The 19,439-nt window shown below is 39.6% G+C and overlaps 1 protein-coding gene and 1 long non-coding RNA gene across 2 annotated transcripts in view; one reads left to right on the top strand and one right to left on the bottom strand.

Moving 5' to 3' along the window:
- The window catches only part of LOC131750422 (coiled-coil domain-containing protein 150-like), an 83,923-nt gene extending 76,570 nt beyond the window's left edge, over nucleotides 1-7,353 (top strand). The window contains 3 exon segments of the mRNA XM_067026489.1: nucleotides 6,544-6,657; nucleotides 6,941-7,011; nucleotides 7,013-7,353. Of these exon segments, the coding sequence (XP_066882590.1) occupies nucleotides 6,544-6,657; nucleotides 6,941-7,011; nucleotides 7,013-7,052 (225 nt within the window). The 3' untranslated portion in view covers nucleotides 7,053-7,353.
- LOC136793612 (uncharacterized) overlaps nucleotides 1-19,439 on the bottom strand; it is a 42,952-nt gene that overhangs the window by 12,871 nt on the left and 10,642 nt on the right. The gene's annotated exons all lie outside the window — the stretch shown is intronic.

Genomic DNA, 19,439 nt, shown 5'->3' on the forward strand with positions numbered 1-19,439 from the left:
AAAAACAATATGTTATAGATGAAGGAACAAGGTAAAAACCTACAAGACCAAATAAATGAAGATGAAATAGGCAAGCTACCTGAAAAACAATTCAGAGTAATGATAGTAAAGATGATCCAAAATCTCGGAAACAGAATGGAGAAAATACAAGAAACATTTAACAAGGATGTAGAAGAATTAAAGAGCAAACAAACAGTTACTGAAATTAAAAATACTCTAAAGGAATCAGTAGCAGAATAACTGAGGCAAAAGAACAGATAAGTGAGCTGGAAGATGAGATGGTGGAAATAACTGCCAGGGAGCAGAATAAAGAAAAAAGAATGAAAATAATTGAGGGCAGTCTCAGAGACCTCTGGGACAACATTAAACACACCAACATTCCAAATATAAGGGTCCCAGAAGAAGAAGAGAAAAAGAAAGGAACTCAAAAAATATTTGAAGAGATTATAGTTGAAAACTTCCCTAACATGGGAAATAAAATAGTCAAGCAAGTCCAGGAAGCACAGAGTACCACACAGGATAAACACAGAGAAACACGCCGAGACACGTTAATCAAACTATCAAAAGTTAAATACAAGGAAAAATATTAAAAGCAGTAAAGGAAAAGCAACAAATAACATAGAAGGAAATCCCCATAAGGTTAATAGCTGATATTTCAGCAGAAACTCTGCAAGCCAGAAGGGAGTGCCAAGACATATTTAAACTGATGAAAGGGAAAAACCTACCACCAATATTACTATACCCAGCAAGGATCTCATTCAGATTCTATGGAGAAAATAAACCTTTACAGATAAGCAAAAGCTAAGAGAATTCAGCACCACCAATCCAGCTTTACAACAAATGCTAAAGGAACTTCTCTAGGCAGGAAACACAAGAGAAGGAAAAGACCTACAAAATAAACCCCAAACAAGAAAGTGGTAATAAGAACATACATATCGATAGTTACCTTAAATATAAATGGATTAAATGCTCCAACTGAAAGACATCCACTGGCTGAATGGATACGAAAACAATACCCATATATATGCTGTCTGCAAGAGACCCACTTAGGACCTAGGGACACATACAGACTGAAAGTGAGGGGATGGAAAAAGATATTCCATGCAAATGGAAATCAAAAGAAAGCTGGAGTAGCAATTCTCATATCAGACAAAATAGACTTTAAAATCAAGACTATTACAAGAGACAAAGAAGGACACCACATAATGATCAAGGGGTCAATCCAAGAAGAAGATAGAACAACTGTAAATATTTATACACCCAACATAGGAGCACCTCAAAACATAAGGCAAATGCTAACAGCCATAAAAGGGGAAATCGAGAGCAACACAATCACAGTAGGGGACTTTAACACCCCACTTTCACCAACGGACAGATCATCCAAACTGGAAAGAAATAAGGAAACACAAGCTTCAAATGATACATTAAACAAGATGGACTTAATTGATATTGATAGGACATTCCATCCAAAAACAACAGAATACACTTTCTTCTCAAGTGCTCATGGAACACTCAGAATAGATCATATCTTGGGTCACAAATCAAGCCTTGGTAAATTTAAGAAAATTGAAATCAGATCAAGTATCTTTTCTGACCACAACACTATCAGACTAGATATCAATTACAGGAAAGAATCTGTAAGAAATACAAGTACATGGAGGCTAAGCAATACACAGCTAAATAACCAAGAGATCACTGAAGAAATCAAAGAGGAAATCAAAATACGTAGAAATAAATGCCAATGAAAACATGATGACCCAAAACCTATGGGATGCAGCAGAAGCAGTTCTAAGAGGGAAGTTTATAGCAATACAATCCTACCTCAAGAAACAAGAAACATCTCAAATAAACAACTTAACCTTACATCTAAAGCAATTAGAGAAGGAAGAACAAAATAACCCCAAAGTTAGCAGAAGGAAAGAAATCATAAAGATCAGAAATAAATGAAAAAGAAATGTAGGAAACAATAGCAAAGATCAGTAAAACTAAAATCTGGTTCTTTGAGAAGATCAACAAAATTGATAAACCATTAGCCAGCCTCATCAAGAAAAAAAGGGAGAAGACTCAAATCAATAGAATTAGAAATGAAAAAGGAGAAGGAACAACTGACACTGCAGAAATACAAAGGATCATGAGAGATTACTACAAGCAACTCTATGCCAATAAAATGGACAACCTGGAAGGAAAGGACAAATTCTTAGAAAGGCACAACCTTCCGAGACTGAACCAGGAAGAAATAGACAATATGAACAGTCCAGTCACAAGCACTGAAATTGAAACTGTAATTAAAAATCTTCCAACAAACAAAAGCCCAGGACAAGATGGCTTCACAGGAGAATTCTATCAAACATTTAGAGAAGAGCTAACACCTATCCTCAAACTCTTCCAAAATATAGCAGAGGGAGGAACACACCCAAACTCATTCTACGAGGCCACCATCACCCTGATACCAAAACCAGACAAAGATGTCACAAAGAAAGAAAATTACAGCCCAATATCGCTGATGAACATACATGCAAAACTCCTCAACAAAATACTAGCAAACAGAATTCCTAAAGCACATTAAAAGGATCATACACCATGATCAAGTGGGATTTATCCCAGGAATGCAAGGATCCTTCAATATATGCAAATCAATCAATGATGTGATACAACATATTAACAAACTGAAGGAGAAAAACCATATGACCATCTCAATAAATGCAGAGAAAGCTTTTGACAAAATTCAACACCCATTTATGATAAAAACCCTCCAGAAAGTAGGCATAGAGGGAACTTACCTCAACATAATAAAGGCCATATATGACACACTCACAGCCAACATTGTTCTCAATGGTGAAAAACTGAAACCATTTCCTGTAAGATCAGGAACAAGACAAGGTTGCCGACTCTTACCCCTATTATTCAGCATAGTTTTGGAAGTTTTAGCCACAGCAATCAGAAAAGAAAAAGAAATAAAAGGAATGCAAATCAGAAAAGAAGAAGTAAAACTGTCACTGTTTGCAGGTGACAGGATACTATACATAGAGAATCCTAAAGATGCTACCAAAAAACTACTAGAGCTAATCAATGAATTTGGTAGACTAGCAGGATACAAAATTAATGCACAGAAATCTCTTGCATTCCTATACACTGATGATGAAAAATCTGAAAGTGAAATTAAGGAAACACTCCCATTTACCATTACAACAAAAAGAATAAAATACCCAGGAAAAAACGTACCTAAGGAGACAGAAGAGCTGTATGCAGAAAACTATAAGACACTGATGAAAGAAGTTAAAGATGATAAAAACAGATGGAGAGGTATACCATGTTCTTGGATTGCAAGAATCAACATTTGTGAATATGACTATACTACCCAAAGCAACTTACAAATTTCACAATTTGTATGGAAACACCAAAGACCCCGAATAGCCAAAGCAATCTTGAGAAAGACAGAGCTGGAGGAATCAGGCTCCCAGACTGAAGACTATACTACAAAGCTACAGTTATCAAGACAGTATGGTACTGGCACAAAAAGAGAAATATAGATCAATGGAACAGGATAGGAAGCCCAGAGATAAACCCACTCACATATGGTCACCTTACCTTTGAAAAAGGAGGCAAGAATACACAATGGATAAAAGACAGCCTCTTCAATAAGTGGTGCTGGGAAAACTGGAGAGCTACATGTAAAAAAATGAAGTTAGAACACTCCCTAACACCATACACAAAAATAAACTCAAAGTGTATTAAAGACCTAAATGTAAGGCCAGACACTATAAAACTCTTAGAGGACACTCTATGACATAAATCACAGCAAGATCCTTTTTGACCCACCTCCTAGACAAATGGAATAAAAACAAAACGAAACAAATGGGACCTAATGAAACTTAAAAGCTTTTGCACAGCAAAGGAAACCATAAACAAGATGAAAAGACAACCCTCAGAATGGGAGAAAATATTTGCAAATGAAGCAACTGAGAAAGGATTAATCTCCAAAATATACAAGCAGCTCATGCAGCTCAATATCAAAAAAACTAAAAACCCAATCCAAAAATTGGCAGAAGACCTAAGGAGACATTTCTCCAAAGAAGATACAGATGGCCAACAAACACATGAAAAGATGCTCAACATCACTAATCATTAGAGAAATGCAAATCAAAACTACAATGAGGTATCACCTCACACCAGTCTGAATGGGCATCATCAAAAAATGTACAAACAGTAAATGCTGGAGAGGGTGTGGAGAAAAGGGAACCCTCTTGCACTGTTGGTGGGAATGTAAATTGATACAGCCACTATGGAGAACAGTATGGAGGTTCCTTAAAAATCTACAAATAGAACTACCATACGAGCCAGCAATCCCACTACTGGGCATATACCCTGAGAAAACCATAATTCAAAAAGAGTCATGTACCCAAATGTTCATTGCAGCTCTATTTACAATAGGCAGGACATGGAAGCAACCTAAGTGTCCATCATCAGATGAATGGATAGAGAAGATGTGGCACATATATACAATGGAATATTACTCAGCCGTAAAAAGAAACGAAATTGAGTAATTTGTAGTGATGTGGATGGACCTAGAGTCTGTCATACAGAGAGAAGTAAGTCAGAAAGAGAAAATCAAATATCATATGCTAACACATCCATATGGAATCTAAAACAAACAAACAAAGGTCATGAAGTACCTAGGGGTAATACGGGAATAAAGACACAGACCTACTAGAGAATGGACTTGAGGATACAGGGAGGGGGAAGGGTAAGGTGTGACAAAGTGAGAGCGTGGCATGGACATATATACACTACCAAATGTAAAATAGATAGCTCTTGGGAAGCAGCCGCATAGCACAGGGAAATCAGCTCAGTGCTTTGTGACCACCTAGAGGGGTGGGATAGGGAGGGTGGCAGGGAGGGAGATCCAAGAGGGAAGAGATACGCGGACATATGTATATGTATAATGGATTCACTTTGTTATAAAGCAGAACCTAACACACCATTGTAAAGCAATTATACTCCAATAAAGATGTTTTTAAAAATTAATGAATGAATTAAAAGGAATATGGAGTCCTCTCGTGAGTTTGCCAACAATGACACTTACTGGGCCCTTAAGGAAGTTACATTTACTTTCTGTAACTCATCAGTTACCACTTCCATAATAGGAAGTTATTACGTACCACTGTTACTCTGATAGATGGCTTGGAGTAAGTTTCAATAAATGTTGGCTCCATTCTCATTCTCCATACAAGAGGAGACATGATGTACAATGATTGTCATTTCAAGCATCTTTCCCTCCACTTCTGATAAAGAGAAAAGTGGGGTTTGGTTTGGGGGGAGATTGGGAGTATTTCTGTCGTCAGGATGCACAGACAGACCTGGAAAATACTTTAGCTTTGTAGCTTTCTAAAAGTTAAATGACAAGCAGAGCTCTATTATCTCACTATTTTGTAACCACACTGTGATCTGGTTAATATGGGACAAGTACATAGTAGCACAGATTTATAAAGGACCTATTATATGGCTGGTGCCGTGCTAGGTGATGGAGATATAGGGTGAATAAGCCAGACGAAGCCCCTGCTCTCATCGAACTTGCCTTCTCCCAAGCAAGAGAGAAATACACTAGTCTCTGAGACCTCAGAGTCAAAACATGAAAATGCTGTCCATGAAACATAATCAAAGGGGAAAAACCAGTCATTCTACTTTTTATTCTAGAGGATATGTTCTACAGCTATTTTGAAGCAACCTTTATATATAATAGAAACCTGTTGGCTCTCCCTTCAAAATAACAAAATATCCCCAATACATAGAAAAGTGCCAGGTGCATATAGGCACTTAGTAAATATTTGTCAAGTAAATGAATACTGATTCTAGATCATCTTCAAAGGCAGACTACTAGAGGGACTGTTTTCAAGTCTAACAGATCATTTGGAAGCTTGTGCTTAGGAGCTAAAGTATAAAATATTTTGATAAAGGAAATAAAAAGAATACCATTTATACTAAGCTGGTCCAGTGTTTTTACTAATTCATTCTATTACTTTTATAAAGCACAGCAGGAAAATCTAGGCTTTACCGTTCAGGACCTTGAAGAAGTGTTTAGTCTTAGAGAACAGAACTCAAAGTGTGGTTTGAACTACCAAATGAATTTTCAATGCCATCTTGTACTTTCACTCCTATCTTAACTTTCTCCTGAGCCCTCTCACCTCAGTTCACATCCAGGAAATATTAACAAATGCATGAAAATCAGCAGGTTTGCATTCATTCTTTAACTCCATATTCAGAAATTATTCTCTCATCTATAGGAGGATGTGTATTATGCAAACAGGTTGCAAAGACCATGCAGTTAGAATTTGAGTCTTTAAATATCTAGGTAAAGTCTCTTGAACTGGCAACTATAGGAAGAAAACTTCCAGTTAAACTAATATGAAGCCCATTTGCTAATTGTGGGGGGAAATAAAGCTTTTAAATTATACAATGTATAAAGAAAGAGTCTCTTGAACTAATACACAAAAAGTTGAAGTGTTCCTTTGTTGTAAATTTTAATGAGAACATTTGTATGTGCAGATAACAGCTAACCCGGAAGAAGCTCGGCGGCGCTGGTTTAAGTGCAAACTCGATGACCTACGGCTTGAGCTGACCAAAAACCGGTTGCAGAGGGAAAACAGGTGGCAGGAAGAGGTGGAATATTTGTCTTAAGCAATTCTGGCTTTGTTCCTTCTCAGATTTCTAATTACACAAGTTCTCTCTCCATCCAGCTACTCTCCACTAATCTGTAGATTTCTTTAAACTACTGTTTGGAAAACCAATGAGCTGAATTTCTTTCTTAAAAGTTCTACCTCTCCCAAGCTGACTGGTTTAGAACCACCTATCGTGAAAAAATATGACATCCATAAAGACAAAATAGGTCCTCGGCTCTGCAGTTAGTTTCTAACAGTTTTGGGGTGTGTTTTCTTTCCAACAGGACCAAGATAAAAGGCACAACAGCATATCCAATCAGTCTGCTCTACATGGATGGGAGAATAAACAGAAACTTTGTGCCCAAGAAGTGTCATTTTGAACTAAAGAGCAAGTGACGTCCTTGACAGAGGAGCTTCTTCACTTAGAACAGCTACGTCACCCTGATTCCCTGAGCCCAGCAACTAGGGCTGGGCTGTTTCCACCGTCATCAGGACATGAACTCTTTGATGTGGACTGAAGATTTTGGACCTGAATTTATCCTTTTATGAATTCTTTGATATCAGTAGAGAACCACCCCATCTTTTTTGTCCCTTTCCCCATTTTCCACCCAATAAATTTATATTAGTGTGTTGTATGATAGGAGATGCTGTTGCATAATACTTGGCTATTGTTCTAAGTAAATTTTATCAAAAAGCATTTAATGAGGTACTGGATGATTTGGCAACTAAATGATATGATACTTTATTTCAGTGAAATGTCCTAGTCTAACATCTAGTAGATAATCCCTGGAAATACAATCACCTGAAAAGTGGTAAAAACTCTCCCACTGTCTAGTAAACATATACCCTTCTATGCTGGGTAATTACTAGCACACCTTTTATAAGGTCATATCTCTATTCGTATATAAGATATCTCAGAGGTTGTATTTGCAGCTTCCTTGGACATTTACAAAGAAGTTTATTCAACTCTGTTCCAGGAGATTATGCCTGACCAATGTAGCTCTCCCTTGCTATAGTAAGCAATAAATTCAGCTTTATCTTCTCATTTCAGATTAAGTAATTCAGATTTAAAGTATGTAAACAGCTGGCATAGTACTTGGCTTAATTGATGCTCTAGTAATGGTAGCTGCTGATAATAGTATTAGGACCTAAATCAAGTGAGCAATTATAAAATTAGAATATCAAATATAAGACTCTCAGAGGTTAATGAGCTCACCACTCAATATCTAATATTAAAAAAAACACAGCTGGGGACTTCACTGGTGGCACAGTGTTTAAGAATCCACCTGCCAATGCAGGGGACATGGCTTCAGTCCGTGGTCCAGGAAGATCCCACATGCCGCAGAACAACTAAGCCCATGTGCCACAACTACTGAAGCCTACGCTCTAGGGCCTGCATGCTGCAACTACTGAGCCTACATCCTGCAACTACTGAAGCCCGCGTGCCTAGAGCCCATGCTGTGCAACAAGAGAAGCCACCACAATGAGAAGCCCACGCACTGCAACAAAGAGTATCCCCTGCTCTCTGCAACTAGAGAAAGCCCACGCGCAGCAACGAATACCCAATGCAGCCCAAAATAAATAAAATAAAATAGAACAAAATACTGAAAAATATAAAAACACAGCTGAATTTATTGCTTACTGTGTTATGGGAGAGATAAGTTAGTCAGACAGTGGCCTCCCTGATCAGAGCAAACTGCTGATCTTATATAGGGTTTTTTTTTTTTTTTTTTTTTTTTTTTTTTTTTTTTTTTTTTTTTTTTTTTTTGCGGTACGCGGGCCTCTCACTCTTGTGGCCTCTCCCATTGCAGGGCACAGGCTCCGGACGCGCAGGCTCAGCAGCCATGGCTCACGGGCCCAGCTGCTCGGCGGCATGTGGGATCCTCCCGGACCAGGGCACGAACCCGTGTCCCCTGCATCGGCAGGTGGACTCTCAACCACTGCGCCACCAGGGAAGCCCTTATATAGGGTTTTGAGGAAGCGTGGAGTTCAAGCATTGGAAGAGTTTCAGAGATTTAAGTGGGTTGACATCATCTGTAGGTGTGTTGTACTTGAGTGAGACTATTGTTGATTAATTGACGTTCAGAGGCAAGTTTCCTGGAGGGCGTCCATTTCCATGTCTGACTTTCAAGAGTGAGGGACTCACTGATTGGCAGGCTGGTTAAAGCCTCCTTGTCTAACTCCTATAGTATTTATCCCTTTGGAGGTAAGGAGGTATTGTCAATTTGATGGTATTGGGGAGTCAGAATCTCGAAACAGCCTAACTAAGAGCCCCATAGAACAATTAACCTTGGTCCTGGGGTGGCACTGAAAACCTTGGTCCTGAATTATGCATAGGGACAAAGATCCCAGTTGCTGCACAGGAGAGATGATCCATCTTAATGGGTTGCAAATGAGTGTTGTCATGACAGTCACATGCCAAGTATATTAATATCCTCATCCAGAACAAGAGGAGAATTATAGACTTAGATTGGTGATCCTTTCTAGTCAAGATTATAGTTAAAACAGCCTATTTAGTGTGATGATTTGTTAAAGTATTTCTGTGATACCTTAGAAGTGTTTGTATAGTACGTTTAGAGTGTCTATCATATATACTAGCTTCTTTTGTGACCCTCTACTTTCATTTGAAATAACAAAAAACCAGACAAAATATGAAACAATGGTTTTTAAGAGACTGGACATCAAGCAACAAAGCACTCGGGAACAAGTGAGGTGAGCCCTATTGTTGCCTCAACTTACAGCCTTGAGGTTCAGGCTGTGATGCAAGGAGTGGAAATCAGGATGGGTTCCCTGGGTTAAGGAATGGGAATTGAGAGTCCAGGGAGACACAGGCTGCAAGCGTTCCAGGACAGAGTATGGGAGAGGAGAGAGCTGCACAGAGGGGGCATCTCAGAGATGTCCACAAGGTCCTCTCTGAGTATTGAGCTGAGTACTGGTCAGCACATGCCTTTGAGGAATCTACCTAAGGCTGGAGAAAAAACCATCCAAAAGGGTTAGAAGTGACAGTGCCCAGCATGCACATGCACGCACATGTACACGCATGTGCGTGTGTGCACACACGCGCGCACACACACACGCACACACACACACACAGTACCAGTTCCCACCAGCCAGAATTGGAAACCTTGTGATTTACGGGCACTGGGTAGTATACAACAGGACCTTGCCTCAGTAGTAGCGAATAGTGAGCCCTGGAGTCAACACAGCTCTGCTCTTAACACGTCTTAACAGCATGGCCCCAAATGACCCATTTCCAAGTAACCCTGTGTTCCAAAACAGAGCTTAAGAATATTTAGAAGAATACAAAAAATATGGTACCCATCAAGGTAGAATCACGATTTCTGGCAAAATTATCAGGCATCCAAAGAAGCAGGAAAATAGGGCCCATAATGAAAAAATCAAAATTGACCCAGAACTAACACAAACATTAGAGTTGACAGACAAAGACATTAAAACAATTACTGGAACTATTCTGTATATTCAAAGAATATTATACCAGTAGATGCTAATATGAGAAAAAGAAAGTGACAATAGTTTATAATTATTTAGTTAACTAGAAAAATGATGAGTGATTTCCTTTAGCAATAGAGATTTACTGCATGTGGTAACATCAGATTTAAAGGTGAGCCTAACACAAGATCTGAAGATGCTTTGACTAACTTCTGGAAGACTATAATTGGTCTGAAGCAAGGAGACTAAGCCATGGCTTCTCCTGATTTAAGGGACAGGCAATGCCATGTTTTTAACACCCCTAGTGCACGGCCTAACCTTTTCATGTCAGTACAAAAAGATTTATGAAAATCTAGGAAGAATCAATCTGAACTCTAATTGACTTTGCTCCAGTTAGCCTGTCTGTAAAGTCTTTTACCCTTGGGGATTCTGAGACCATAGCTATTTCTTTGGTAATTTTTTGGTCAGCTTTATTGAGGTATAACTGACATTAAATTATAAGATATTTAAAGTATATGTTGTAATAATTCGATATTCACTGTGCAAGATTCTTCTCATCTTGCTAATTAACACATCCATCACCTCACATCTTTTTTAAAAATATTGGTGACAGCATTTAATTTCTACTCTGTTAGTAAATTTTAATTATAGAAGACAGTATTTTCAACCACAATCATCATGTTATACATTATCTCACAACTGAAAGTTTGTACCCTTTTCCCAACTGCTTCCTATTTCCTCTACCTCCCAACCCCTGGAAATCACTTTTCTAATCTCTGTTTCTATGAGTTTGACCTTTTTGGGGAGGATTCCACATGTAAGTATCTTTGGTAATTCCTTGAGTCATTTCTTTATAGACTAGTGTAGGTATTCTAATGTCACATCAGCTATAATCTGATAATATGAAAGGGCTGCAGTATATTTTCTCTGGAAGTAGATCCTGCCTGTTAAATCTGTAGGTGCCACAAAGAATAAAGGAATATTTCTCCAACAGAGATCCCAAAGTATCAGATATGGGTTGAGACTTAGAATTGTTGTAAATTCTGTTTTTAGAGTGGTTCTAGTAGACCAAACCAAATAAAGTTTATTTCTCCCCAAGCTTCTATTATTACCATACATTTTCAAATTCTTCATCATCTTTTATCATGTCAGTCATTTTTACATTGAGACAAAATTCTTCTCTCTCTCACTGTAAGTCATTTTGCTTTTTAGACAACTTCAAAACTCGTCTGAGGCTCTGATGTTCCAGAGTAGCAGGATGAAGGGTTAGAGAACATTAATATCAACAAGAATGCTATACTGTTCCACTTGGGAGTTTAGAGGAAGGACGAAGAACTTTGTGGGACTTTGTGGACTCGGGTCTCCCTCAGAGCGGCCATGATTAGACAGATTTTGGATTGTCCTTCAGCTTCTTAGCCAGTATTGAACAATTGTTATTTCAGTGCTCCTTTCACTTGCACTATTCTCCTGGCTTCTTTACCTACAGGCTTCCAATTCTTAACAGAAGACCTTTTAGTCTAGTTTTTATCTCAGGGGTCAATTTTATCTAGAGAGCCGTAGCTTGTTTACTCTCTAAGCCTCTCTAAAAACATCTGGCCACATATCATATATTTTCTAAAAATAGTTTCACATTTCAATCTTTTTTCGTAATAAGTTCCCTAGTTTATATTTGAGCCTGTTAACAAAAAGGGAGGATGAGTCCTCCTTTACTTCAGCTGTGGGGTCTACCCCAGAATACTTTTGAAAAAAGAGGAGATTTTCTAAGAAATTTGACTATTTGATAATATTTGACATCTCTCTTCTCAAGAGTGTTTATTCTGGGCTTTTATCTCTGGTGATCTCTCACTTCATTGAGCGAGATGGCTCTATGGCGGCACCACGCTATAATATTTTCTCTACCTTGGATTTCCTTGGGCAATAGGGACTCTGTAAACCATTTGCTAATGTAATCCCTTTTCTAAATGGTCAGAAATGATGAACAATATATAGAAGACTAAAGCAGACTGGAATATTTCCTGATTGCCAACCCCAGCAGAGTGTTTTTCTTTTCTTATATAGTTCTAATAAGAGATCAGGATTGAGTCTCATTGGAAGGATTGGTTCAATGCCACCCTCAACCAATCACTGTGACTTGAAAGATAAATTATATACTGACTGGTTAGGTCTCTATGTGAGATATGTCCATCTCTGAAACTGAGGGTGGTCCCCAAAGGAAATCTTAAGTGATATTTCCAGAAGAAAGGGAAAATGGAGGGGTGGACCAGATCAAAACCACAGATGTCAAAAGTTTGTAAGTGGAGACAATACACCAAGGTCACTAGTGAACTTCATTTACACTGCAGCCAGAGAGCTTTGAGTAGCAGATAGGGTCCTCATACTGACACTCGTTTTCCTCCAGAGCACTAATGGACAGCCACAAGCTGTCAGCTTCTTCCTGAAGCTTTTAAATCTATTTTGTTAGTAACCTATGTATAGGGGCCTCCAGGTAACTAAAGACGTGGCAGCTAGTTAGTTGTCTGCCTCCTAATATTCTCTTCACAAGCACTATGAAACAAGAAAGAAAAAGTAAATTCTACACAAAACCATACTCTATATAACTCGAAGGCAGATAATGTCAAATCTTCAAAATAATTAAGTAAAATGAGGAGGAAAAAAATCACCAAATCCCCATACATGGCTCTCACACACTTCTGCCCCACCTCCCTCAATAAAAGGCTCTGTGGCAGACAAAGGTAGACCAAAATAACTGCAGTGAAGACAGAAAAAGGAAACTAGGGAAGGAGTCTAAGGTTGATTTGGAACTGTCACCACAAAGACTAAATGCACCCTAAATCTGGAAATACTACAAAGTGTCCAGGCAGATCAGAGCATGAACTACAGGAAAGAAACTTCAAAGTACATACGTGATTTAAAAGGTACAAGCATGATTTAAGGGGGCAGTCATCAAAATGCATAGATTCTGGAGGATTTTTTAAAAGGCAAAAGGGAGAAGCCCTCTTTTGAAATTGTTAAGGGGAAAGAGAAAAAAAGGAAAATTTTAGGGCCAGTAAGAAAAAAGAGAAGCATAAAGCATAAAATATTATACCTGTGAACAAGAGGAAAGTTAAGTCCATACAGAGCTACTGCAGAAAGTCAGGAAGTGAAATTCCCTACATTTCAACTGAGGAAAGTTTCCAATAAGCATACAGGAAGGAGAAGACACAAAAAGTGAACATTCCAAACAAATGTATTTCAGACAAACTTTTGAGGATATGATAAACCACTGGGAAACAAATTCAAAAACAGACCAGAAATGGACAAAAATCAGAAGTAAAAGAGGAGTTGTTTAAACTCAGGAAAGAAATGGAAGAAAAAGACAAAATTGTCTCAGAAATGAGGAATAAGTTACAAGATGCTCAAAGGAAGAAAAGAATTGGATGAAAATAACAGTCATTGAAGAAAGGCAGGAAAACAACCAAGAAAATGCAAAGTATAGGGCTTCCCCGGTGGCACAGTGATTGAGAGTCCACCTGCCGTTGCAGGGGACACGGGTTCGTGCCCTGGTCCGGGAAGATCCCAGATGCCGCAGAGAGGCTGGGCCCGTGAGCCATGGCCGCTGAGCCTGTGCGTCCAGAGCCTGTGCTCCGCAACGGGAGAGGCCACAACAGTGAGAGGCCCACGTACCGCAAAAAATAAATAAATAAATAAAAAAGAAAAAAAGAAAAGTATATAAAGGTCAGAGAAAATGTAAATGGAATGGAAAATAGGCAAAGAAGGAATAATAATCGTATTATTGGAGACCCTGAGGAAGAAAAAACATTAGAATAGAAGTAATATTTTAACCTACAGCCCAGGCACACTTTCCAAAAATAGAAAAAAAAATGTGTATCTGAATCTACACTATAAGGACTCTGCGGGTACCCTGGGAAAACTGATCAACTTTGAGACATATTCTAATAAAACTATTAGATTTCAAAGATAAAATGTTAACAAAGTCTACAGGCAAAAACATCAAATAACTTAAAAGGCAAAAGAAACTGGCAATAGACATTTAAAAACCAACATACCAAGCAAAGCAACAGTGCAGCAGTGTGGTAGGCAGAATTCTAAGGCCCTGAGATTTCCTGCACTCTAATATGCATGACTACACCATCCCTGGCACTGTGAAAATGGCGATTTTACTCATGATTCAATTATATGTTACAACTGACTTTAAAAAAGGAAGAGTATCCTGGTCTAATCACGTGAGTCTTTAAAAACTGTTTTCCCCACCTGGTTATAGAAGGGGAAGTCAGAGACTTGAAGCACAAGATTTCACATGCCCTTGCTGGCTTGAAGATGGAGAAGGCCACATGGCAAAGAATGCAGGTGTCCTCTAGGAGCTGAGAGCAGCCCCCCGGCTGAAAACCAGCAAGGAAATGTTGACCTCAGTCCTAAAACTGCAAAAAAACCTGAATTCTGCCAACAACCAGGTTGAGCTTCAAAGAAAATTCTTCCCTAGACCTCCAGAGAGAAGCACAGCCTTGCTGATACCTTGCTTTCAGCCTGCGAAACCCTGAGTGAGAATCTAGCCTCGCTGTGTCTGTATTCCTGATGCACACAAACTATGAAATAATAAGTGTGTATTACTTTAAGGGTTTAAGGTAGCAGCAATAAAAAGTTAATACAAGTAGCGTTTTTTTAAAACTCTAAGAATGTGTTGAAAAAAAAAAAACCTCAAAGAATGTGTGTGAACCAAGGATTTTATATCCAGCTACATTGCCCTTCAAATATCAAGACTAAGAAAATTGGTTAGAAACATAAAAACTTAGAGACCCATCAGCCCTTCTTTTTTTTTTTTTTTTTTTTTGCCGTATGCGGGCCTCTCACTGTTGTGGCCTCTCCCGTTGCGGAGCACAGGCTCCGGACGCGCAGGCCCAGCGGCCATGGCTCACGGGCTCAGTTGCTCCGCGGCATGTGGGATCTTCCCGGACCGGGGCACGAACCCGTGTCTCCTGCATCGGCAGGCGGATTCTCAACCACTGCGCCACCAGGGAAGCCCATCAGCCCTTCTTAAGGAATTTGCAAGAGCAGAGGTCAGCAAACTTTTTCTGTAAAGGGCCTGATGGTAGATATTATGGGCTTTGAGGGTCATATATGGTTTCCGTCACTCATTATTCTTTGGTTTGTGTGTGTGTGTGTGTGTGTTTTATACAATTCTTTAAAAATAAGGAGAAAAATTCTTAGCTCATAAGCCATATAAAAATGGGCTATGGGCCATATTTGGCCTGTGGGCCTTATTTGAACAACCTGTGTATTAAGGATGAGCCTCATCCAACCAAGTGATAACTGGGAAATTTTCAGGCAAAGGACTGATGGTGTGAGCATTTAAAAATATATAAAGCAATATATGAAGCAAAGGTCGGAATGACAATGGAAAACTGATGTACAAATGTTACATATTTTGACAAAGCAGAAATGCAACTACAAAAACGGCAAAAGAAGGAAATACAAAAAAAGAATAATACTATTGCTATGTAGGCCACAGGAGGGCATTAAAGGATAAACAAAAACTTGATAAACCAGATGCAAAGGTTAAATAAGGAAACTGGACTAACAGCTTTTTAAAAAGTACAAGCAAGGGAGGCAGTTCAAGACGATGATGTAAGAAGATTCTGGACCCACCTCCTCCTACGGACACACTGCATCTACAGCTACATAGGGGACAATTTCCTCTGAAAACTAGCTGAGCATCTCCTTTACATGGGGAAAATGGGCAAAAGGCCACATCAAAGCAGTAGGAGAGGCTGAGATCCAATCTCATCACTAACCCCATCCCTGGCACGGCAACCCACAATCAGGAGGAAATGTATAAACACAGAGCTGCTCCCTGAGGAGTGAAGGGTTTGTACCCCAAAAAAGGCACCCCAACTTTTAAGATTTGCACATGAGAGACAAGCCTCCAAAGCATCTGGCTTTGAAATCCAACAAGGCTCATGTCCATGAGACCCAAAGGGCTGCAGCAATCTGAGAAATGGCCCTTGAAGGGCTTGCATGAACTCACTCACCACGGGGCCCAGCACAGAAGCAGCCATTTGAAAAGCACTTCGACTTTACAAGGAGATTCAACTGCTAATCTTAAAGCATCCACCTGAAGGGTGGGATGTGCTGCAATGCTCTCCAGGGATGGAGGATGGTGGACATCATTTTCACACTCTCCCTCTGCATTGCTAAAGCCAATGGGTGCCTTTTTTTCTCACCCCTTGGCAGGTGTCATCTCGACCCTCCAACCAGGGAGTGCCATCCTCACTAAAACTTTAATTTTGCTAAACCGAGAGGTGCCATCTTTTTCCCCACGCTAGACCTTTCTTTTTCTCTTCTTGCTGGGCTCCATCTTTGTGCTCTCTCTCTCTCTCTCTACTGTGCTCCAGAGTGTCAGTATCTCCCAGAGGGGAGGTTTTATATGCATCTGGTGCCTGGTTTTTGTGGATGCCGCCCAAAGGATGCCCCTTGATCACTTGGCTCTGGAGGCCTGGGGGCTTACATTCCTGGGTGCCAGAGGACTGTAACAATCAGAGACAGTTCTTGGCAGACGTCTACCCCCAGGGCACTGCAAAGACAGCCTGCTAAAACATACTCAGGGTGTTTCTGAGAAAGAGGCCTATTTGCTTGTCCAGGAGCTCTGACCTCAGCGGCAGGCTTTTCTGGTCTGGTACACTTCTAGGAGGTGATCTTGGGGAAGAGAGGCTGGTGGGCACAATCTTTGTGCTCTCCCCCTGCTTCACTCCAGCTTGCTGGTATATCCCAGAGAGGAGCTTATACCCTTGTTTGGTGCCCCAATTTTTGCAGCTGCCACCAGGGAACACCTCTACATTTTCTGGCTCTGGTGGCTTACACTATGGGTCCCCCAGAACTATAGCCAGGAGAAAGAATTCTTAAACAGCTACCACCCGTAGGGCACAGCAAGAGGCAAGGAGCTCAGAAGAGCCAGGAGCTCAGTCTTCTTATGAGAGAGGCCTAAGTTTAGCATCACTGATGCAGCATAGGGGCAAGGCTTCTAATTAAAAACACACCAAGGGCTGACTGTAAACCTTTCTAGAGGCTGCACAGGGCAGGCACTACCTTCATGCTCTCCTGCAGAGCATGTACTGGCACTCCAGAATGCCAGTGTGGCTTGGGCAGGAGCTCTTACACATGTCTAGTGCCCCAGTTTTTACCTCTGGTGCCCTGGTTTCTGTGGCTGCCACCCAGGAAACATCCCTTTATCACCTGGCTCTGGTAGCCACAGGGGCTCACATTCCTGGATTCCACAAGACTGTAACAATAGAAGAGAGACTTCTTGGCAGACTGCACAGACAGAAGACTGAAACACACCCTTGGTCTTTCTGTGAAAGAGGTATTTACTTGTCCTGGAACTTTGGCCTAAGGGACAGGATTCAGGTATCGCATGCATTTAGAGGCATGTGGAGGTGCTCTCAAGAAATATGGGCAAGAGGACACCATCTACACTCTCTCCCTCTGCCTCACTCCCAGAAAAGGAACTCATACACGCCTCTGGAGCCTTGATTTTTGTAGCTGTTGCCCAGAGGACACCTCCAGATCACCTGGCTCTGGGGGCCAGCAGGACTTATGCTTGCAGTTCCACAGGACTGTATATATTTGCATGCTTTAAAAGCTGCTGCCTGAAGGTCTGCTTCTAAATCTGCCTGAGTCGAGGTGCTGACTGAAATACCCCTCTTTGGAACTCTGACAGGTCTTGGCACACACGCAACTACTGGGAACTATTAAAAATAAAATAGGCCATGTGGACAGTCACAAAGGATTGAGAGACAATGAAGAGGTGGGGCAGGGCTGAATGATAACGTTCATCTCCTACACAAGGTCACTCCTTCAAGACTGAGAGAGGTAGTTGTTTCATCTACTATATAGAAACCAACAAAGAGTCATGTAAAATGAAGAAATTGAGGAATATGTTCCAAATAAAGGAAGAAGATAAAACCTATGAAACAGAGATAAGTAATTTAGCTGATAAAGAGTTCAATAATGGTCATAAAAATGCTCACCAAACTGGGGAGAACAATGGATGAACCTAGTGAGAACTTTAATAAAGAGATGAAAAATAAGGAAGTACCAAACAGAAGTCACAGAACTGAAGAACACAGTAACAGAACTGAAAAATATACTAAAGGGGTTCAACAGCAGAGTAGATGAAGCAGAAGAAAGGATCAGTCAACTCAAAGGCCAGGCAGTGGAACTCACCCAATCAGAGCAGCAAAAAGAAAAAGAATGAAAACAAGTTAAGATGGCTTAAGCGACTTATGGGACATCAAGCATATTAACATTCACATTAAAGGGCCCCAGAAGGAGAAGAGAGAGGGAAAAGGGCAGGAAACTTATTTGCAGGAATAATGCCTTAAAACTTCCCTAACATGGAGAAGGAAATAGACATCCAGATCCAGAAAGCCTAGGGAGTTGCAAAAAAGATGAACCCAAAGAGATCCACACTGAAACACATTACAGTTAACATTTCAAAAGTGAAAGACAATGAAAAAATCTTAAAAACAGCAAGAGAAAAACAGTTTGTTACATACAAGGGAACCCTCCCATAAAACTCTGAACAGATTTTTCAGCAGAAACTTCACAGTCTAGAAGGTAGTGACACAATATATTTAAAGTGCTAAAAGAAAAAAAATGTTCCAACCAAGAATACTCTACCTGGAAAAATTATTATTCAGAATTGAAGGATAGATAAAGAGTTTTCCAAGCAAGCAAAAACTAAAGGACTCCATTACCGTGAAGCCAGCCTTAAAAGAAATGTTAAAGGGATTTCTTTAAGCTGAAAAGGAAGGGCACTAATTAGTAACAGAAAAACATATGAAAGTATAACTCTCACTGGTAAATGTAGTGGATCATTCACTTATAAAACTAAAAAGAAAAAAGTAGTAAAATAACTATAACTATAATAATTAGTTAAGGGATACATAAGATTAAAAGATGTAAAATGTGACATCAAAAATATAAAACTTTGGGGGTGCATAAAAAGGTAGAACTTCAAACTACATTCAAACTTGTTATCAATTTATTGACTGTTATAAGTTGTTATATATAAGCCTCATGGTAGCCACAAAGAAAAAACCTATGGTAGATACACAAAAGATAATGAGAAAGGAATCTAAGTATACCACTAAAGGAAGTCACCAATCCACAAAGGAAGAGATCAAGAGAAGAAAGGAACAGAGAAGAAGTACAAAACAGCCAGAAAACAATTAACAAAATGGCAATAAATACATATCTATCAATAATTACTTTAAATTTAAATGAACTAAATTTTCCAATCAAAAGACAAAGAGTGGCTACATGGATTAAAAAAAAACA

Source organism: Kogia breviceps, chromosome 2 (assembly GCF_026419965.1).
Source record: "Kogia breviceps isolate mKogBre1 chromosome 2, mKogBre1 haplotype 1, whole genome shotgun sequence".
Taxonomy (NCBI): Eukaryota; Metazoa; Chordata; class Mammalia; order Artiodactyla; family Physeteridae; genus Kogia; species Kogia breviceps.